Below are 23,463 nucleotides of genomic sequence, written 5' to 3'. Positions count from 1 at the left end.
AGAGAAAATTAAGATTGGAGAACATTTTCATGTTTTGCTCTGAAATATCTTGGCTATAGAGAATGTACATCTCTTAAATTTGCTGTGTGGATATCATATGCCTGAAAGCCTTGAAATCTGACATATCTATTTTTACAGAAATTGAAAAAGAAAGTTGTGGTGATCCTGGTACACCCTTATATGGAATTAGAGAAGGCGATGGATTTTCTAATCGTGATGTTTTAAGGTTCGAATGCCAGTTTGGATTTGAATTAATTGGAGAGAAATCCATTGTTTGTCAAGAGAATAACCAATGGTCTGCAAACATACCCATCTGCATCTGTGAGTACCAAATGCTTTGCTTCCAGATAGCATATGTTACCCTGTCCTTGCATATAATTGCTTTTATAATTAATTGCAAAGAACTGGAACTGTGTAATTATTTTTGAATGAGTAGCACTTTTCAACACTATCTTTAACAAGTGTGCTTATGCCAAATTATAAATTTCATTGCAGATTTAAATAAAGTTAGCACAGTTCACTTGGTAATGGCAAAGTATATTCTACAAATGTCCTCATAACACTTTATTGGTGGCATTTTATACTTTATAGATAGAATACTTCTTATGGAAATTATACATCTGAGCTAATGCTATTAGGCTCATTTATTTTAACAAGATAGTATATGCTTATTTGCAATCAGAAACACTTAAAATATTTAAAGCTTATATTCTATGTATAATGCATTAACTTATTTTTTTCTTGTAGGTGCTCACACTAATGCCTGCTTAAGTGCCATTTATTTATATTGCACAGAATAAAATTCATTAATGTTTGTGATATGCTTGGATTAAAATAATGTGTTTCTTCAAATACTTTAAAGCATTCCAATTTAGCTGCAACAAAAATATAATTTGTGTTATCTGTTGATGCACTTTTAGGTTAAATTAAATACTATTTTCATTACCAACAAATACAGCTTACCAGATGTGAATGCAATATTGAAAATTTTGCATTTAGTTTTGATTACAAATGGTAACATAAGCTCATAATCATGAAAGTAAAAAATAATTTTCTTGTTTTAAAATATGACTTTTCATCTGTATCCAACTTATAATGATCATGCTTTTCATTTGTGAAATCCTTTATTCCCTACAAAGGCATTAGCACAAACTTTACTTCAATATATAACTGTTTTTTTTAAATTTAGCAGTTTTCAAGAACTTCATTTTATCTGAATTTTAATTTGTGCTGCAAAACACACATTTTCCTTTATTGAAAATGTTGATTATTTAACATTTTAAAAATATTTAACATTTTTAAACATGTACTGAGAACTTTTAAAGTGAGTGGAGGCCAAACATTTTCTAATATATATATATATATAATCTTTTTTACTCTGTGTAATAGATCATTTTTAAAAAAATCCTTTCTCTACTTTCTAAATGTTCTGTGTGAACCTTTAAATCATATTTTTTAAAAGCTAAAAAAATAAATCTGAGGGGAAATAAAGACTAACCTTAGTATGGTATGGGAGTTCTTATTTAGTTCTTTTTCCAGCGTTAGCTGCTAGTGGCAGCTATCGTAAGTGTTAATTCATCTCCTTATCTGTGTTATAAGCTATCAGAGCATCCCATGGCCATGGGAGGGCTGAAATTCATCTAGTTACTACCCTCACTCCAAGTTTTCTCCAGGTTGTATTATCCCAGTTATGCTAATACCTACATAATATTTGTGTGTGTTTGTTTTCAGTCATTTCGTGAGCATTATTGTTTTCTTTGGAAATGTCTATATACTTCTCCAATAGCTTTTAAGCACAGAAACTAAAGCTTTGCACTGCACTCTAACATGAACATGATAAATGTCAAAATAAATAGCTGTTATTACTCCAATTATATTTTTGTGCATATTTAAGCATACGGTAATTCAAAGTACTAGTAGCCTTCCTTAATACTGTTCAAACAATAATATATTTTTTTCTGTTTTATAAGATAAATTATATTGTTTAATATTGTTTTTTCAAACTGCTAATTGATTATTATAATTGTTGGCTGTGGCAAAATGAGGTAATTTGAATTATTTGAGGTAATACATTTGAAAATTTATTGTTTTTTATAATCTTCCTATTTTAACAGTTCCTTGCCTCTCTAACTTTACTGCACCAATGGGAACAGTCCTTTCTCCTGATTATCCAGAAGGGTATGGAAATAATTTAAATTGCATCTGGACAATAATCTCTGAACCAGGGAGTCGGATACACCTTTCTTTCAATGACTTCGATCTGGAATCCCAGTTTGACTTCCTTGCTGTTAAAGATGGAGACTCTCCAGACTCCCCAATTCTTGGAACCTTTACTGGGGCTGAGGTGCCTTCTCATCTTACTAGTAATAGTCATATACTACGATTGGAATTTCAAGCTGACCACTCAATGTCAGGACGTGGCTTTAACATCACTTATAACAGTAAGTTTAATTTTTCCATATAACATATTTCTACACATTAGAGCTAGAAAGGAATCATACAAAACAGCTCTCTTGTTCCACAGATAGGAAACTTGGACAAGTCATATACATAATTTGTATCAGGGACAGTCTTTCAGCCCTTGTTTCTAACCATATTTTTACTCCTTACTGTGTCATTTCTCTTTGTGAGAGGCCTGATATTAAGGAGATATATTTCAAATATAATTACTATATCAACAATATATTAGCTTATTCTATTAAATCTTATAAGCATAATCTCAAACCTACTGTACATAACATATTTTGCTCTGTTATTGGTATGTAAACATAAAAGGGGGATAGAACCTTCCTTCAAGATAGTCATAAACCAGTAGAGGATTTTAAACAAATAATGACAACACAGAGTTATAATTCCAAAGACAAAATTAGCTAGACTATCAAAGTATCACAGAGAAGGAAATCACTACTTCTGGGGCAGTAGGTTACTGAGCTGACTTAGCAAAGATGCTACGGGGGGAAAATACCTTAGTGATTAAGAATATCAGCTCTAAGGTCAAACTATGCAACTTCAAATCTTGGTTTTGCTACACTTTTAGGTTTAATAACAGAGCCTCAGTATTCTCATCCATAAAGTCATACTGGTTTTTTGTAAGGAGCTGTCGATGAAAAAAATAATCAGTGGTCAATCTAAGAAAGAAATGAACATTTTTTTCCAAGCCAACTAGTGGATTATAACCTGGAGGACAGTCTTTCAGAAAGCTCTGAGGACTGTTTCACCTGTTAGAGGTCAAAGCACAGTTATGTAAGTTTTTGAGACAAAGGGTTATAATCAAATGACCTATTAACAGTTTACACAATCCAGATCTGCACTTCCAAAGCAAGTAGTGTGTCATCCTGATCCCTTATGAGATTAAGAAGGAGTGTTATCTACTAAGGAGGTCTGGTTAATGCAGATGAACAATACACACTAAAGAGGAAGGAAGAAGCCCAAGAGGGCAGAGAAAAAATTTATGTTTAAATTTTCATCTTGCCATAAAATATGAATTTTATTTAATCAGAGTAAGTAGTGTGGTGCATGTAAATAATTCAGCGTATATACCTAATAAATAATCAGTAAACATTAACAGTTGTTGTTTAGTTGTCTTCTGAAGTATTCCCTTGTCAATTCTTATTCTATTATTGTATTTATTACATTGCTTTAGATTTAAGAATTCTTTGAGGTTATTTAGCTATTGTCTATCACCCATATTTTTTGTATTTCAAAAGGATGAATATTATTTTTCTGAAAATAACGTGGTGTAAATATAGCAAAAAGATGAATCACATAAATGAGAAAAGTTAACAAACTTAGTAAGTTAACAAACTTACTTAGTTTGTAAGTAAGTTAGTAAGTAACAAACTTACATACTAATGCTTCCGTGTGCACGTTTTACCTGAAGCTGTAGAATGCTAGTGATTTTTATTGTTTTCTTCAAAGATACCACACTCTCTCAGATTCTGACCAACTTGATGAGTTATTTAAGTGTCACATTATAATAGGATTTAATTTCCTGCTCTTTAAAAAAGCACTGCACCCCCCTCACCCTCACCCTTGCCCCAGCCCATTCAGTGCTGAGCTTTGTCAATTGATAACAAAATGCAGTTATTGTCTTTTCAAAGTGACACTCTTAGTGAATATTGTCACTAATAAGTTGTCAACATGTAATTGCACATCATTAAAGTTGAATTAGCTGTGACATGTGTCAGAGAGACATGCTGTATAAAATGGTTGCTTTATCTTTAAGTCCCTTTAAAAATATTTCATATACATGTATAAATATAGACACATATACATTTATCTATTTACAGTTTTTATGTTGTCTTAAATGCATATATATACATATATATGTATATATTTTTTTCTTTTCTTTTCTTGCGACACAGCTTGCGGGATCTTAGTTCTGCAACCAGGGATTGAACACCAGACCCCACCAAGTCCTAACCACTGGACCACCAGGGAATTCCCTTAAATGCATAATATTTTTAACTTTAAAATTTATGGTATCTTGAAGGTATTATGGAAACATGCCTCTTGTTCCTTGTTCTGTTTCTCTAGTAAATAATTTAAACCATTGTATTCAAATTCTTATAGTCAATGTTTCCTACTGATGTTTTTTTCTGAAAAATTATCCAGCAGGCATTATATATAGGAGCAACCAGGCTTAATCGATATTGAGCTTTTTAAAACCACAGCAGAAAACAATAATTAGAAATAAGTGTACCTACAAAATAGATTTTATATATTTTAGAATTTACCTTAATATTATTTTATACTGTTTAACTTAAGAATGAGGAGACTGGATAATACAATTATATAATTTATGAACAGTATCACAGTGATGATTTAGTGAAAAAATTTAAAATAACTGCATGTACCCATGCAGTATGTATATAATATTAAATTGTAAATACCCCTTAAAATGTTTTACAAATTTAGACTTTGCTACTTTAAATATTCTTTCATTTATATTATACTAATTTAAACATTTATAATGCAAATTGATAGGACTCATGTAATCTATAATCTATGAGAAATTTAAGTAAGCACATTGTCCTTACACTCCTGCTACTTGCTGGGATGGGGCTAAATACGCATCCTGGAAGATACAAGGTAAAATAAGATAGTGACCCTGAACTAAAGAACTCACATTCTCGGGCTTCCCTGGTGGCGCAGTGGTTGAGAATCCGCCTGCCGATGCAGGAGACACGGGTTCATGCCCGGGTCCGGGAAGATCCCACATGTCGCGGAGCGGCTGGGCCCGTGAGTCATGGCCGCTGAGCCTGCGCGTCCGGAGCCTGTGCTCAGCAACGGGAGAGGCCACAACAGTGAGAGGCCCGCGTACCACAAAAAAAAAAAAAAAAAAGAACTCACATTCTCTTGAGAGACATGAGACAAAGAACTCACATTCTCTTGAGAGACATGAGACAAATAATCCAAGATACAATATGTTGTGGAGAGGGACTTCCCTGGTGGTCCAGTGGGTAAGACTCTGTGCTCCCAATGCAGGAGGCCCGGGTTCGATCCCTGGTCGGTGGACTAGATCCCACATGCATGCTGCAACAAAGATCCCATGACCAGGTGCAGCTAAAATAAAAATAAATAAATATTTTAAAAATATATGTTGTGAAGAAAAATTTAAAGCCAGACCAGGGGATCCATTTCAATACTGTCTCTATGATCTGAGGCAAGCTACTTAACTTTTTCTGAATCTCACATTACTCTTTAGAGTAAATGGCTATACTTTGCACATCAGGCTATTCTAAATGTTAAGTGAGGTGACAGTATATCTAAAGCTCCTATCACAGTGCCTAGAACATGGTGTTTGCAAAAGAATTAGCTCTTTTTCCTTTTCCTAGATTTCAGAGAGTAAATGATATATGGAAAATTATAGAGAAATTGTAAGATGTTCATAACTAGATTGAAACATTTCACTTTAATACTCACTGTGAGATGATCTCTTAATTCCAAACAATGAATCACAAGAAAAGTTTTCAAAGGGACATAGTCAACCTGCTCTGTATCAACCTGCTCTGTATTCACATTAATTGGAATTCTGTCTAGCTTATACTGGATATTTTTGCTTAGATAAGGCAAATGATTTCAAGAAATAAGCAGAAACAATTCTATTCTGAAATTTTGTAATTGTAGAGTATAGTTCACATTTTAAAACAAACACATCCATTACACATCAGAGAGAAACAGGTATGGTCAGAGGAGAGCCTCTCTTTTGTTTTTTTTAATAAAGGCTTTTCTAGAAATGAGCATAACCATTTAAAAAATCATTTTTTTCTCATCTCCAATACACAAAGGTCTGTCTCATACTGCTAGTTTGTGTGTTTTTCTCTTTTTTTGCTGTTCTCAAGCATTTGGACATAATGAGTGTCCTGATCCTGGAATACCAATCAATGCAAGGCGGTTTGGGGACAACTTTCAATTAGGAAGTTCGATTTCAGTTATTTGCGAAGAAGGATTTATTAAAACCCAGGGAACAGAAACAATTACGTGTATTCTTATGGATGGAAAAGTGATGTGGAGTGGACCAATTCCAAGATGTGGAGGTAAGCACAGTGGTCAGTGAAAAATACAATTCCATCATAACTATGCACTAGAAACCATAACAGGAAATTCATTGTTCTACCAGGACTCTTGTAATCTTAAAATATCATTTAGACATATAGTATGTAGTTAAATTACACTTTTAATATTTATTTTTTATTTTTATTATTTTAATTTTTAGAAATCTTTTAGAAGCTCCCTTTAGAAGGAGCTCTTATTAAAAGATACACATTAATAAACAGTAGATATTGGTTGCATGTGTAGAGTACCTTTAATATATTTCATAGTTACAGCTGAGTACACTTCATAGTTTCCAGTCATATTTTTCTTGGTCTTTTAACTATTCATGGTATAAATTGAATTTATTTTTTAAAAAGCATTAACTATTATTAATCATAATAAATAAATTTATGTTACAGCACCCATTTTTTAAAATGTATAATTTTTGTAGGCATAGTTTACTAAACATTTTTTTTTTTAAATTTTGATTTGCCCAATAAAATGCAGTCAAGAAAGTTCAGGACAAAATATATGTGTGTTTTATATATCTATATATACATACACAATGTTTGGAGTACCTATGTATTTTTGAATATATGTAGTCGCATAAAGTCACAAATTATATTGGTAAGAAGGAAGGATGATCATCTTAAAGATAAAACATATCAAGTATATAGCGTTTCAATGTAGAATCTATAATAGTGTTGGGGGGGTTATTTAGAATTGTCACAGTAGGAAGTAACATTCTGAATTCTATTTTTCTCCTACTTTAAGTTTACACATCCATTTTATTAAAAAATATATAAAAGGACTTTTACTAAGACAGATGAACTAGAGCCATTAAACACCCTTTAGTAGATCACCATGTAGTGATTAGGTGACAATTTTAAGTGGTTTCTTCTTTTTCTTGCTTTCCCAATTATTCTTGTTAGCTATGCCCAAACTGACATTGGAATCTTTGTTTTCTTGATTTCTAGCTGGTAAATTGGGAATATTTAATATATACTTTCCAAAACCTTTGTTTTCTCAATTTCTAGATGGTAAATTGAGAATATTTAAGATATAACAGACTTAATTGAATAATACAGCTATTACTTATAAATGTTGAGTTTCATTGAATTGAACATTTTCATATCTCATGATAAAGTAATCCAGACCATGCAATTAAGTTTTCCTCTTAGCCCCTTCAATTAGCATCTCCCTTGTCTTCTAATCACCTTCTCATTTGTAACATCAGGGGGCTGAACTAGATGACTTCACTGTTCTTTTCCAAACCTCAAATATTATGGGCTTAGTAGGGGTTACCCTGACAATGGCTATGACTCTGCTATTATGTTTAAAAAACATAATGGAGTTGCACAATACAGGACTAAAATAAAAAGAGAAAAATGAAAGTAGTGTTCAGTTTTTTCCATCATACTTTGCCCTGGAGCTCATTCATTCTTTTAACCATAGTTCCCGACCTAGACTTGGGGAATCAGTCAGGAAAGCCTACATAGTATTTGACTAATGTGACTGGAGTGAAGGATAGAGGGACAGGGTTTGATGAATACAGAGACCTCTGAAGAATGAATTGCTTTGTAAAGAGTGCTAAGCAGATTAAAAATTATCCTGTGACAACAGGAAGCCACCTTAGTTTGGAAGTGACATGACCTGAGCCTCTCCCTCTCCTGCACTGGGAGTTGTTTACAGTTTCAGTAGACAGGCAGCGACTACCTCCAGATAATTGAATCTCATTGGATTCTCGCTTGCCTAACTTGGGTGTTGGTTTAGGAGCTGCTTGGTGCCTAGCTGCATGGGGTGGTGAAAATAATGAGGTTGACATCAACGAACCATTTGATGAATTGCTGCTTTATTTGAGAGAGCAATTTCAGTGAGATTTTTCACCATGAAAAATGAATGGTGTTTAACTTTTAAAAATAAGTGAAACAAAATATTCAGAACTAAGTTGGCACAGGCCAATAGGCCCTTCAGACATCCTAAAGAGAACTTCATAAAGTTCCCAAAGGAGAATAATATTTTTTTTCTGCATATGTGAGTGGAATTACATGCAGTTGGCTGGCTCACCTGCCAATTTCTGGATCCAACATGAGGTAAGAACATCACCAAGGATAAGGCTGGAGCCAGGGAAGACAGAATGGTAGTGGGCTGGAAGCGATTGTACAGTGGCACTTACCAGATAACCTGCCACATCCCAGGCTGTGTTTTGAGCTGGGTTCCACCCAATAAAGCAGACTGATCTCAGCTCCTGTATAACTAACTCTGGTGGGTTTCATTTCTAAGACTCTGATTAAGGTTTGTAAAGATTTCATTTAGTTTTGCCTGAATTCTACTTAGGTACTAATAAGAAGAGCCTGAGACTAGCTGGGGAAAGCTTATGTTTTTCTCTTCCTAAATTTTTTTTTCTTTTTTTTTCCTTCTTTTTTTCTTTAATCACACCACTTCCTCCCCAATTCCCCAAGCTGCCACATAGCCACTCCAACTTACACAAAGAATTATGTCTGGAAGCTCTCTCTGCCTATAGTCTTTGTTCTTTAGACCTTCCATATTTTGACAGAGAAGTTTTGCTTATTATTTATTATAGATTTTCTTTTGGAGCTCTCTCACATCTTCCAATATATGCTTAATATTTTAGCTAAAACTTTTTTATTATCATCATATTAAACACTTTATATAGTGCAATATGTACAGGTTTATGTATTCTCATTAATACAAATAACTTTCTACTTTTATTTTCTTCAAACAAAAAACTCCAAAATCAAATATATTGTTAAAAATTGCTAATGTGGATGGATTGCTGTGTGTTAAAATTAGAAAACAGAAAGAATTTGTTTTAATCAGAATTTATAGAGCAAAGGAAGTCACTATAAAATGTTTTGATAAGAAAATCCGGGGCTTCAACTCACTTAAAGATTGCTTTCTCCCCACAACTCCTCTCTGTCACAGTAGTGTAGAAATTTAGGCATATTGGAAAATTAGTGATCCACCCACATCAACCGGTCTTCAACCCTAAAACTGTGGAAAATCTTTGAGAAAAGTGAAAAGAAACTTTTTGTCTGCCATAGGCCTTGAATAAGGATTCTTCAAACCAAAAGGGAGAAATGAAATCACATATGTTGCAGTTCTGTGATCCCATAGCTGAACTTAGATTTATTTCGGATAGCTTAAATACAATTGTTAACAGAATTGGGTTATACATTTTATTCATTGACCTGAAGTTCAACACTGATACATTATTAGCTAAGGATAGATTTAGGCTATCTTTGTGAAAATTTGAACCTTTTTCTTCAGAATGGGGTGATCGAATTTCCTCATGAGGAAGAAAGATTTGATGCTTTATGAAGTCTTGTGATCTTTCAGCTTTGCTAATTGAAAACAAAATACATTAATTTTTATAATTAGCATTGAAACCATTCACTTTGAATTCCACAAACTGTCTGCCTAACTCAATTTAGTAACAATAAATGACTCTTTCACCCACACCTAGACAGAAGCCTGAATATAAATGGCTCTATCTAGGGCCAATCTCTGCATGGTGACTTCAAAGACACATCCTAAAACCATGAAGAATAGTGTGAATGGTTATCATAGGTCTCCTTTAATGGGCTGACACAGGGATTTTCATGATTTTCTACCTAGAAATCTTCCTAAAAATCTTCTTCCTCTTTCTCCACCAAAGCTTCCTACTCAAAGCAACTGCATAAATACTCTCCTTCTCTTTGGCTGTAGTCCCCTCACGTTCACTGATTCTTCACAAGCGCCCCATTGGGCACGTTGTGATTGTCCTCCGTAAATTCAGCCCTCGGGAAGTGCAATTTTCTTATAAGGATCTTTCCCCTTGGAATTCCTTCTCTCTTTACTCGTTTTCTTTCTTTTTATGTGATCAGAATTCCTCTCAGGGACCTCTGAGGGCATTGCCAGGCTCACCCACGTGTATCCTTCAAAGTTGCCTATCAGCCTTGGTTCTAGGAAATTTGGAATAAGGAGGGAAGGGGCAACCTTAAGTACATTTGGATTAATTTCTCTCTTCCCGTGTGTGTGCGTGTGTGTGTGTGTGTGTGTGTGTGTCTCCTGAAACACAGGTAAGATAAGATAGTGCTTTTATTCATTTTTCTCAAAGGACTAGTGAGCTACTAGATTTTCTTTACTGCACCAAGCAATGCAAACTGGAGTCAGCCCTTACCCACAAATCCTGGAATCTTTTTCTCACACAGTAAAATCCCATAGGATTTCTAGTCACTGGAATATTCCTTGTGCCTAATACTGCTACCTAGAAGGCAACATTTAAGATATAATATTTGACCCACGCAGAGAGGTTTCCTTAGTGGCTTTAGGAAATCCACTGGTCTCTGCCCACCTCTTTTCTTCCTGTCCATGGGCCAGCTCCAAAGGATTGACACATACCTGCCTTATTGTCCATACCTCAAGTCATCTGAGCATCATTATTTGGCCTTCTGTCTTCATTGTCTCTTTTTACCATTTATAGTTTAAAGTCTATTTTGTCTGAGGCCTTCTTTCTTAAGTACAGCCATCAGTAACTTATTTTTCTCAGCTTTGATTCACTTTATCAGATGCACAAGACCCTTTGTAGTGGGGAACGAGTCTATGGTTATATGGTAAATTGGCTTTAAGTCTGCTCTGTCATGAACTTTTTACAAGTGCTCCTGGTCCTCCTATCTTTTGTTCGCACCTTTTCCTAGCTGTCTTGTTTTTAAATATAGCTATGAGTATACTGCATATGCAGAACATATTGTTCCAGCACTTGCACTCAGCTCAAATTCATCTGGATACTTATGTCCTCTAGTTTGGTGAAGCCAACTTCCATAAGATGGAGGTTTTGATGCATCTGAGTCCACTAATAGATCCAAATGCCCAATGTCATAACCTCAAATGCTTACAAGAGCAAGATGGTAACAGAAATAAATTACATGGGCTGAATAAAACAGGCTATCTCACAAGCAGTGAGCACTGTCATCTAGAGTTTTCTGTTTTAAAAAGCAGGACAATTGGACATAAATTATTTTCTGTCTCTGTTGCAACCATATAAGGAAACTGTTCCTGGATATAAGGACTTATTATTCATTGGTGAATGTCATTATTAAAAAAATCCTACCTAATTATACTCATGTAGACTGAAGGATGAGAAGGATTTATTTACAGACCAAAAATGAGAGTTGGGTTACAATGTATTCATTATTTCTTTATAAAATCTGAAATACATGCCATTTACATTTTAAAATCAAATGTTCCTTAATAAAGTTATAAAATTATTTAACTATTCATGAAAAATGTTGGATGAATCTAAAAATTTGTATATTTTATTAAATTTCATTTAAATAAATATAGTACTCAGGATCATTTTCATCTCTCTTCCTGGTTTCTCTTCATTTCTGTAATCTCTGTTTGTATGTGTTCCAGAGCTAGGTCTTGAATATTTTCTCCTATTTCCACTCACTCTAGTCATACTTTTCATCCAGTCTCCAGCTTTAAATAACACCTATGTGTTGGTGGCTCTCAAATTTACATTCTTCTACTTCTCTGTCCTGAAGTCCAGACTCATCTATTCAACTTCCTCCTCAATATCTCCACTTAGATGTCTAATAGGCATCTCAAACTTAGCCTGTCCAAAACTGATTAGATTCCTCCAGACACTCCAAACCTGATACTGTCACAGACTTTCTCCATCATCATTAATAGCACTCCATTCTTCCAATAATTCAGGCGAAAACTCTTGGGAGTAATTCCTGACTCCTTTCTTTCTATCACAACCATACATAAACCATCAGAAAAATCTGTTAACTCTACCTTGAATACCTATATTCAAAACCCATCTACTTCTCGCTTCCTTAACTGCTGACATCCTGGTACCAGCAACCATCCTCTCTGGCCTAGATTACTGCAACAGTCTTGTAATTGGTCTCATTGCTTCTGCCCTTGCTCCTATTCAGTTCTGTAGAAACGGTTTGTTTTTCAATTTACCCATGCCTACCACGTAGTTTCTTCATAGTTATTTCTCTTATGGGACTCAGAAGGCCCTGATATGTATATACCATCTGCTTCTCTCCTCCTTTTTACCTGGCTTTTTGTCTCCCATGCCCCTCTTCACTGTAGCTAGCAATGCCATCTTTGATCTAAAGCAATCCCCTCAACAAAAATGGAAATAGAATATTGGCCTTCTGGATTACATGGTCATGTTCTTGAATAGAATTAGGATGTAATACATTCATTGAACTGCTTTATAGACAAAGAGGATTATATTTAATAAAATACATTGGAAGACTCGGGTGAATGCTATTGGCTCAAAGTGGTTGATTTAATTAAGATGCTGAGTTAAGACTCACTGAAAGAAAGTTGTTCCTTCCTTGTGAAGATTCATAATAATTTGCAATATTGTTATCATTGTAGCCTCCCTGAGAAGAAAAGCAGTGAAAGCAAAATGCATGACTAACAAGGTATACAGGCAAACTTTCCTGTTACTTTGGGAATGACAACTTATACCATACCAGCTAAGGAGAAAAATCTTGCAGTATCCCTGTCCATACAAAAATTGAGGTTCAGATACCTCCTTTGTGGCTTATTAAGTGGGTTCTAACTGACTCATTTCTCTCAATCATAACCTCAGCTATCCCACTTCCAGTTTATATAAGCAGCAAAAGAAAAGTGAGGGAAATCGGAGATCTATATCTATCTATCTATCTACCTACTTACCTACCACCTACCTAAACTGTTGGAGTCAAAAGTTATTCAGCTTTTCCTTTATCTCCCCATAGGAAGGAGGATGCTAGTCTCCTTCTCTTCAAGCCAAGTTAAGGGGAAGGACTCTAAAAGAATCCCTCATAAGGGAATGCAGTTGCCTGTGAAAAAGAGGAACTAGAAACGCCAGGTGGATATCTGATTATACAGTGTACTTGCTGATCTGCCTTCCATGCTGAATGAACCAGAGAAAGAAAATTGGTCAAAACTAGCAGATTAAAGAGAGGGAAAGCTGGCTAGTTGAAATCATTTGGCAAGTCAATGATGTGAGCTTCCTCTGCATCAAAAGAATACCAAAGAAGGTACCCTGGCTTGGCCACTAGTAAAAGAAACTCAACAACCAGAGACCATAGGATGTACTGTCAGGGGTGAAAGCAGGGAGGTAACTAGAAAAGGTTGATCTTCTCTTCTATCCGGAAATTTCCTGATAGAAGTGAGAAGCCACCCTTCTAATTCTTGGCCTTTACAAAGAACTAATTTATTATCCTTATGGAAAGAACAAAACATTTTCCATATCTGACAAATAGAAAATTTCAGGGACCAGTTAGAGTTAGTGAGAAAACAGCAAAAGGAGAGGACTATGACAGCACACTTTTCCTCATTTTAGCCCTAACACCACAGGAAAAGGGACGTAAAGGGAAGAGGAAGGGGACATGCTGAGAAAGGATACAGCATCATCTCTGCTGCAACTGCTGAAGCAAATGGAGGAATGAATCATCAAGTGCTGGTCCTCCATCAGCACCCTCCTCCCCATTCTCCAAGGTGCTCAAAGATGCACCTTGGGTGGGTAGGTGTAGGAAATAAGACAGAATTTTAAATTGGATTGGACCAAGTTTTTTAATACTGTAAGTGATGAGAATTTTCAAGGATGTGCCCAACACTTCTTTAAGGAGAGAGAGATTTGTCAGTGCATGTTTGACGGCACTAATTAAGAAGGAAGGAAGGGAGGGAGGGAGGAAATAAAGAAAGAGAAAGAAAGAAAGAAAGAAAGAAAGAAAGAAAGAAAGAAAGAAAGAAAGAAAGAAAGAAAGAAAGAAAGAAAGAAAGAAAGAAAGAAAGAAAGAAAGAAAGAAAGAAAGAGAAAGAAAGAAAGAGAAAGAAACCAATTTCTGTTTTCATTCCACCGATTTCAGAATATTCCATAAAATGCCTACTCAAGCAAGAACTTCCTTGCCCTCCGTAGAGAACTCCTTGCATAACTATGGCTTAAGTTCCTTTTTACTGTAATGGGATATCTTAGAGAATTCCTTGAGTGAATAGGATGGGACTAGGGTCCCTGGAGAACTGTTTGACAGCAAGGCTGGACTTTCATGCCAATGAACTTCCCCTTTGAGGATAAGGAATTTTCTCTTGAATCTCAGTTAGCCTCAAAGGGAAGGAAATGCTTCTCATTCACAGACGTTGCACTCTCTGGAGGGAGTTCAACTGAGGGAGCAATTAGAGTAACAGTCTGATGCATAGATCAGAATATATTGTGGTTCTCATAGAATGTGTGTTCACACACATATACATATTCATATCGAATAATAGACTCCTCTTTTAGTTACATATTAAGGTAGTATTAAATTCCTAGAGGACTACCATAGGGAAAACTAATTTAATAGCACTCTGCAGGGTTTTGCTCCTAATTTCTGTGGAGCTGGGTAGGGGAAGGGTAGAAGGGGTTATAGAAATGGAAAGAGGTTCAGAGCTGTGATTGCTTGTCTGCATTCCTGGCACTTTAATTTCTATGTTTCTGACTTTCTCTTTTTATCCAAGATAGAGATGCAACTTGTTTCCCATAATTTTCTTTGAAACATCATCCAGTGTGTTGAGGTTAGACAGAGCAGGTGATTACTTACCACACCTATAACCAACCATAAAGCAAGTTTAAAAATTTTTAAAAAAATGGAACCTTCATTGTTTATAATCCCCAAGATCAAAACCTACCTCTTCTTCCAGTCCTCAGTTCCCTTCTGAGCACCTAAGTGCCACTTCTCAGATGAAAGAGCACCAAAATTCTGAAGCATTTTTATTCAAAGAATTTTAGCTGAATACAGTCTGAAACACTTCTGGCTCTTCATACAGATCTTAAAGCATACTGGGTATTTTGAATTTGTCCATTCTGAAGCAGGAGGGAAGGGGGCAGGGCACAATCTTTGAAAGAGTGACATAGCCCGAGGACATGACATAAACTGATTAGGATCAAATGGGTACAAGATGGCAGACAAGTCAACTTCCACTAGACCTTGAGCCTTAGTATACACTCACTGTAACACATCAAGCTAAACGACACACCCACAGACACCATGACAGTTCCAAGGCTGACCATAAGGATCAAAAAGTGGGCGGTGGCCCAGTTCCTGGAAATCCCCGCCCCTTCCTGAAATAGCTGGAATACTCCTCCCATTCATTAGTTTATGAAATTACCCACCCGTATAAAAACTGACAACCCCATACCCTGGTGCCTTTCTCACCTTCTGATATGGCCCACACTCTGTGGAGTGTGTTTCTCTCTACATAAATCCACTTCTTACCTATCACTTTTTCTCTCACTGAATTCTTTCTATGATGAGACGTCAAGAACCTGAGCTTCAGTAAGTCCTGAAACCAGGTGTGTGATCTCAGTTGGAAGACTGTGGGTTTTGGCTGGATTCAAGTCCCAGCTACATGGGTGCAAGTCCCAATCAGGGTTTTGGCCAGCTTTGAGACTTGGATGCGTGGGTTCAAGTCCCAATCAGGCTTTTGTCTGGGTTTGAGTCCCAGCATGTGGGTTCAAGTCCCAATCTGAGGTGCATGGTTTCAATTCTACTCAAGGTAACACAGAAATGAGTCATCACTCCAATGAAAATTATTTATAACAGACTTCCTTCAGGTCTTAGAAAAATGAAACAGGATAAATGAACTATTTCTACTTTACCATTTATGCTTTGTTTTCATTATTTAAAATGGGGAGAAGTTAGAGGCAACAATCTGTATTTCACTAACAGATGGAAATTACCTCTTTATCCCAGGAAACTGAGTGATTATCCAGGAGCATCTTGGAGATACAGACTAGCCATATCCTCTTAGATTTTGTCAGCTTGGTCTGTGGGCCAAGAGCTATAAAATGACCTGAGGGATTGGAGTGGAGTGAGGGTTTTGTTAACAATGCCCTCTGAGTCCTACCTTACAATTACTAGAAGTGTGTTCTGGGAATCTGCATTTTAACAAGTTTTTAATCTAAACTCACCTCTAGGTATCCACAACTGTTTGAAAGTAACCATTGCATGAAACCAAAAGTTCCTCTCCTCATTTTCCACTAACTATAAGCTTCAGAAACAAAAAACTACTTGACTTTCCCTCATACATTAGTATTGTTGTCAAACCTAAGTTTGTGTGCCGGAAGCACAGCGAGGCCAAACAAACCAAAAAGTCAGAGTTTGGAGCAGAGAAAGGTTTATTGTAAGGCCAAGCAAGGAGAATGGGCAGCTCATGCTCAAAAGACCCCCAACTACCTGATGGTTTTCAGGGAAGAGTTTAAAGGCAAAATTTGGAGTGAGAGCTGCAGGGTGTGTGACTTTCTTCTGATTGGTTGGTGGTGAGGTAACAGGATGATATTCCAGGAATCTTGTGCTCAGCCTGATTACCATCCTCCACCTGGGAGGGGGCCTTAGTTCCTGTAGAAGAACTCAAAGATGTATTGTTTTGTATACCACTTGAGGAGGAATCAGGACCATGCTTTATTGCTGCACTATTGTTTCTTGGCTGCTTTTCCCTTGTGTCTCCATCTCCTCACTTCCCAGACTAATAACTCTTTGAATCTGCCCTTTGGAACTCACGGAAAGTCTAGGAGGCTGAAGCTATTTTCCTACAAACAAGGAATTGGGTATATGGAGAAGATTTTGTACCTGGGAGGGCACCACAGCGTACTGCTTGGTTTCAGTATTTCTTTTTATTCTTTCTCTGCTCTTTCTGTCCCTCTACCCCTATCTTCTATTCTTTTTTTTTTTTTTTAAATCAAACTCACCTCTGACAAAATCTCCTTCAAGAACTCTTTCTTAATGCCCTTGGGATGTCACCTGTCTCTCCCCTACATTTCCAGCCTATCTGGCTCAAGCATATATTTATTCTTCATGTTAGCTGTGTCTGTCTTCCTTGTAGAAACTATGTGTCTCCTGAGGACAAATATAATGTCGTATAGATTTTTTTAAAAAATTTCATCACCTGGCATAATATCTTATATACATCAAAAGCTAAATAAGTTTTTGAATTAATAAATACATGAATAATAAGTAAATTAATGTCAAGGAAGCACTTAAAATTGTGTGGTTAGAATCTCAAATTTACATTAAAAACATTGGGTTGAATATTCTATCCCTCTAACTATCCATTTCTGTCTTCATTAAACCTATTTTAAGGAGAATAGATACGCTTAAATAAATATCCCTCTTGGAAAATTAATCCAATACATCTATCATGGAAGTAGTTTCTAACTTGGAATTTGAAGATTTGAATTTGAATCTCACCTCTGCTACTACCCAGATCTGTGTTTCTCATCAAGTAATATGTTTGATGAATTTTTTCCTTACCTGCAAAACTGGCATAAGAAAGAAACAAGCATTTTTATGCTAAAAGTTTATTAAAGTAATTAAGTTAAGTAATGTATATATAAAAACATACTCTAAACTGGAAAGCATTATGACTGTCTTAGTTGGTATAGCAGAAATGGCCAGCTGTTAACCTTTAAGCTGTTACCCCATTCATTATACAGAGTTGTAGGTAGGAAATAGCTACCCAGCTGAGGGACTTCATTTCACAGCATCCTTTGAAGTTAGGTATGGCCAAGTGAGTAAGTGGAAGTAATGTAAATAACATCCAAGCTGTGGTCCATAAAAAGTATACACAGAGTGGTCCTCTATGCTCTGTTTCCTTTCCTGCTAGCTAAAATGGAAATGACTCCCATGGCAATCTAGAAAATCACCTGCTGAAAATAGCTGAGGCTTTGTCATCCTGGGTCTTAAGAGACTAGAAGGAGGATGGCTGTTTTGCTGATGGGCACACTTCATTGTACTGTTACATGAGTGTATCAAAGAAAAATTTCACTAGAGTTAAACAGGCAAGGAAGACTTTATTCAAGACTATTGCAATAAGGAGGAGTGATTGAATTCAAATGCACTGAGGGAAGGTTTGTAAGGGCTGAGATGAGCTAGTGGTAAAGAAATGGAGGAAGTTGGGTGACAGGTTGAGAGTCTTGAAGGAGCCTGTCTAAAGTTTAGTCAAGATGAAGGCCATTTTGGTCAAGTGAAAAATAAACTACTGTGTTAAGCTACTAAAGTTTAGGTATTTATTTATTTTACCAGCTACAATCATCTGAATTCACACACAGTTAGGAGAGAGGAAGACCCAAACAGAAATAGTCCATCCCAGCCTTGCCCCATTGTTGTGCTATAATGCATAATGGTCAGTGCCTACTTAAATTGTATTAAATTAAAATATTTTCTCAAAGGTTACATCTTAAACCTCTTTTATTTTCTTCTTTAAGTATTCACCTTAATCTTTCACTTATATTGAAGTCCTAACATCAGCCTATGTTGAAAATGACACGTAATATAACTAAGAGCTCCAGATTCTATTTTCTGTTGTTTCTTGTGATTTTTCACAGACCTTTTAGCCTCAACATTGAATCTCATTATCTTTCCACATAAAATTCCTTCCTGTTTTGTGTTTCCTATTTTGGTGAATGGAATTATATTCCATAATGTTGTACATGCCAGGGGCCCAATGACCAATTTAGACTCCTTCATCTTGCTCACTCATTGCATGTAATCAATAAATGCTTTTGAGTCTGTCTCCTAAATATCTCCATATTTAGCCCTTTCCTGTAACCACCATATACCAGAATCTGATTATAACTTCCTAGATAATTGTGACAGTCTCCTAATTGATCTCATCAACTCCAGGTACTCTGCTTCTAGTTCATTGTACCTGTAACTTTCATTTAAATGAAAATTGTATTATTTGTCTATATATGTTTATGTAGCCTTTGTCTACAATTTTTTTAAACATCTTTATTGGAGTATAATTGCTTTACAGTGGTGTGTTAGTTTCTGCTATATCACAAAGTGAATCAGCTATACGTATACATATATCCCCATATCTCCTCCCTCTTGTGTCTCCCTTCCACCCTCCCTATCCCACCCCTTGTCTACAATTTTTCATTTGTCTATGGTTCACTTTTCTTAATATAGCATATCAGGTCCTTTTATTTTTTCTTTGGCTGGACTGCGTGGCATGTGGGATCCTAGTTCCCTGACCAGGGATTGAACCCATGCCCCCCCGCAGCAGAAGCATGGATTCTTAACAACTAGACCACCAGGGAAGTCCCATTAGGTCCTTTTCTACTCTTCTCCCTTCATCTCTCATCACTTCTTGGCGTAAAACAGGTAACTGGCATTACTCAAAAACATGCTAATTGAGCCTTCTACTCTTAAGCACATGCTGTTTCTTCCGTTTACAATATCCTCTCTCTCTTTTTCTCCTGGTGCATTCTGACTCATCCTTGAAGACTCAAATTAAATAGAATCTCTTCTGTGAAGCCTTAATTCCTATCCTCTTCCAGACCCCTTGTCCCATGGACATATCTTTCTTATATAATTTATGACATTATTACCTTTTATGTTTATGTTTCTGTGTTTTGCACATGGGCAGTGTGATAAAAGGAAAAAGAATATCTTAATTACATTTGTAAAGAAGTTTCTAGAGTCAAATTATCTGTTCACATCCTTGCTAGCTGATGTGCAAATTATTTAAATTCTCTACATATCAATGTTCTTACCTACATATGTGGTTGGATTATTTTGAGTATTACATAAAATAATACAAAGGACTTCTTACATAGTGCTTGACACCTAGGAAACATTTGGTACATTTTAGAAGTAGTACAAATACCACATGGGCGCATACTTGACACACAGTTGTTTGCTGAATGAGTGAAATATGAATGAGTAAATGATGAATGAGTGAATAGGACTTGAAAATAAATCCCTATATCTTGATCTCCTTTCTGTTTTCCATATGTTCCAAGTTTCCTTTGTTCAGTCAAAGATACTGTGTTTTACAGAAGTCTTTCTTAAACTACAGAATGTTTATACTTGGAGGTACACAAGCTTTTAGGTGTTAAATATATAAGCATTTCTTAAATTTCAATAGGTACATATTTATTTTCAAGCATTATGGAAAAATATAACTAATACATAAAAGCAATGATTTTACAGATATTTTTACTTAAGGCAAGTTTAAAGAAATCATTTAAGTTAAAATAAAAGTAAGTCTATTTAAAGAAAATCATTAATTATGTAAGCAGTACATGGATGTGGCAAAATTGTAAGGTTTGGGCAACTAACTTTATTGCCTTTCTGTTTGTATTGTTATTAATGTTATAGTTAAGGTTCTCTTTACAAATTCAAATCTTTGTTATTTTTATTACTATTAGTTCTTTTAGCTTTGCAAAGCTTTTTCCTTTTCCTTTTTCTCTTTGAACGTTTTCTTTACACTTGATCTCCCCTTATTTTGTCCTGCACTTTGTCCCCTCCACGCTCTGCTGCTGTTGCTCCATCATGGCATTTCTATGTGAACGTCATCCTGCCATGTGGCTGCTAGTCGCTGTGATCATGAGGCTTTTCTTGACTGATCTGCACTTAGCATCTCTCTCTTCTCTTAGGTTTCACACTCTCTTGGGGAAGCTATCTCCATACTTTTGGGATAATAATTTTGTAAAGTTCCAACCCTATGTGTGAGAGAAAGAAGCTAGTTCAGAATGTTGTATGTTAATTAGGAGAAGACTCACTTTGTAGCAGGGTCACTATTTGGGAAAGTCCTTTCAGGAAACAGTCACCACATCTTTATGCTACTCCTTTCCTTTAAAGCTCCTTCCTAACTCTGCCTCTCTAACATGTTGGACTGAGGGACCAGCTGAAATGCTTCTGGGTACTATACTTTTGGTTTTTGTTTGTTTTTTGTTTGTTTGTTTTGTGGTACACGGGCCTCTCACTGTTGTGGCCTCTCCCGTTGCAGAGCACAGGCTCCGCGGCCATGGCTCACGGGCCTAGCCGCTCCGCGGCATGTGGGATCTACCCTGACTGGGGCACGAACCCGTGTCCCCTGCATCGCCAGGTGGACTCTCAACCACTGCACCACCAGGGAAGCCCAGGGTACTCTATTTTAATCTTTAATGGCCCATTACTCAGCTTCTAATTTTATGACTGATTACCTCTTTCAATCATGATTAGACTGAAGTGCACAAATACTTTCCTAGAACAATTTGAGTTGATAACATATTAGGGATTTTTCTATATTTCCAGGACCTTCTCTCACCAAAATAGTTTACTCGTTTAAAATATGGTAATTTAAATGACTGTTATGCACGTAATTTTATTTTTGAAATACATAATAACCCTACGGGAAACCTAATTATGAGTCATCATAGCAAGGAAGAGTAAATAATCCTCATCAAAATGGTCTCCTTTGAAAGCTTTTTAAGAAACAAAATCAAATTCTACTAAGGAAGAAAATTTAGTTTTATATGAAAGTTCTTTCTCATACAGATAACAAATTTTGGCAATTTCACAGAAAATATTTTTCTCAAATGGACATTTTGTGGTAATGCTTGATTCCTAGGCCAATTTATTAAATATTTCCTATTTTATTTCGGTTATATCAAATTACTTAAAGAATGAAAAAGTGTAAAAATAGTGTCTAGAACAATAGGTTTTAGAAATTCTGTAAGGTAAAACTGAAAGAAAGAAGTAAACAACAATGACAAAAATATAAACACATGAGATAGAGTTTAAATGGAAAGAATTAAAGAAAATAAAAATATAACATGGTAAGTCACTGGGAAGGGTCTCTATCTAATGTGTTGAAAAGCCGATATAGTATACATTTGACTATTCTTCTTTCCAAATAATTTTCAATAATTCAAATATTCTTTGCTTCATTCCCCCTCCCCCCACTTTGTATACCTCCTGAAGGTATAGAACAGGCTAATGTACCTGGGCTGCAGAGTGAAGGGGAGAAGTTTGGAGTATAGGCTAGAGTGTAAGGCAATAGCTAGATCATTCAGGGCCTTGTTGGTCAACACAGAAAAATGCCATTTAAAAGTGTCTGAGGTTTAAACAATTACTCTGGCCATAATGTCAAGGATAGTTAGCATGGATGAGGAGAGACCAATTAAGAGAGTCAGTTAGGAGGGTTTATACCAGAGATGAAATTATGGTAATTTAATCTGGTAGCTATAGAGATAGAGAAACGAGACTGGGCTTGAGGATGGGTTGGATATTCCCATATCCATAAATAGTAAGGATAATGGAACTATGAAAGATGACTACTTCTAACATTCTGGGCTATGCAAATCCGTGGATGGTGGTTTCATTTACCAATATTGGAAATAATGAGAGAGGACTGGTTTTGAGGTCCTATTTTGTAAAAACTGACTTGAAAATACTTTTGAGGCTTCCAGGTCTTGTGAACTTTGACAAGTTGTTCTTTCAACTTGGTTTATTTCTCTTCAAAATGAGGTGCTTACACTAAATTACCTTAACAGTACCTACTGGGATTAAAATGCTATCATTGTGGTTTCAATTGTGTATGAGTTTAGGGGAAAACAGAAGATTAAATTCTTGAAATGATAAGCTGAGTTGAATCTGATGTTAAAGGGAGAAGAGATCAAGGTACCCTTCTAGGAAAGCAAATGGTATGATGAAACTGTAAATTGAAGGACATTATTCTGACAGCTGAATTGAAGCAAGAGAGGAATTACAGATGGGAAATCAGGGAAGAGACTGAATGAATGAAGGCCTAAAATTGTAAAAGGGACTCTGGTAAAAGGAAGATCAAAGTTTTAGACACTGTATAGCATGAATTAACAGTATTTGATACATAAATCAGAAAATGAAAGACAGAGAAACTAAGACTAACAGCTTGTATTTTTTTCAAGTTTTGAAAATGATGGAGACACAAGAACGTATTTAAGGAATATAATTGGGAGACTTGAGTTTATCTGACATGCTGAGTGTGTAACTAAGCCATATTTCAAAAAGTAAATTACTTTTTTTAGGGAAAATAATCTCTCAATAATAGAATGACTGGATGAAATTTTACTTTCAAAAACAATATTAAATAGCATTTAATATATACATGCAAAAATTAATTTAA

General features: G+C 35.7%; 1 protein-coding gene across 7 annotated transcripts in view; it reads left to right on the top strand.

The window, feature by feature from the left end:
- Positions 1-23,463, top strand: part of CSMD3 (CUB and Sushi multiple domains 3) — a 1,102,347-nt gene that overhangs the window by 680,515 nt on the left and 398,369 nt on the right. For all 7 annotated transcript variants that reach the window (XM_059042775.2, XM_067017123.1, XM_067017122.1 and 4 more), the window contains 3 exons: positions 139-321; positions 2,115-2,441; positions 6,345-6,539. In XM_059042775.2, the coding sequence (XP_058898758.1) occupies positions 139-321; positions 2,115-2,441; positions 6,345-6,539 (705 nt within the window). The remainder of the gene's footprint in view (positions 1-138; positions 322-2,114; positions 2,442-6,344; positions 6,540-23,463) is intronic.

This window comes from Kogia breviceps, chromosome 17 (assembly GCF_026419965.1).
Source record: "Kogia breviceps isolate mKogBre1 chromosome 17, mKogBre1 haplotype 1, whole genome shotgun sequence".
Lineage (NCBI taxonomy): Eukaryota > Metazoa > Chordata > Mammalia > Artiodactyla > Physeteridae > Kogia > Kogia breviceps.
This window is presented reverse-complemented; position numbering and strand designations above follow the sequence as displayed.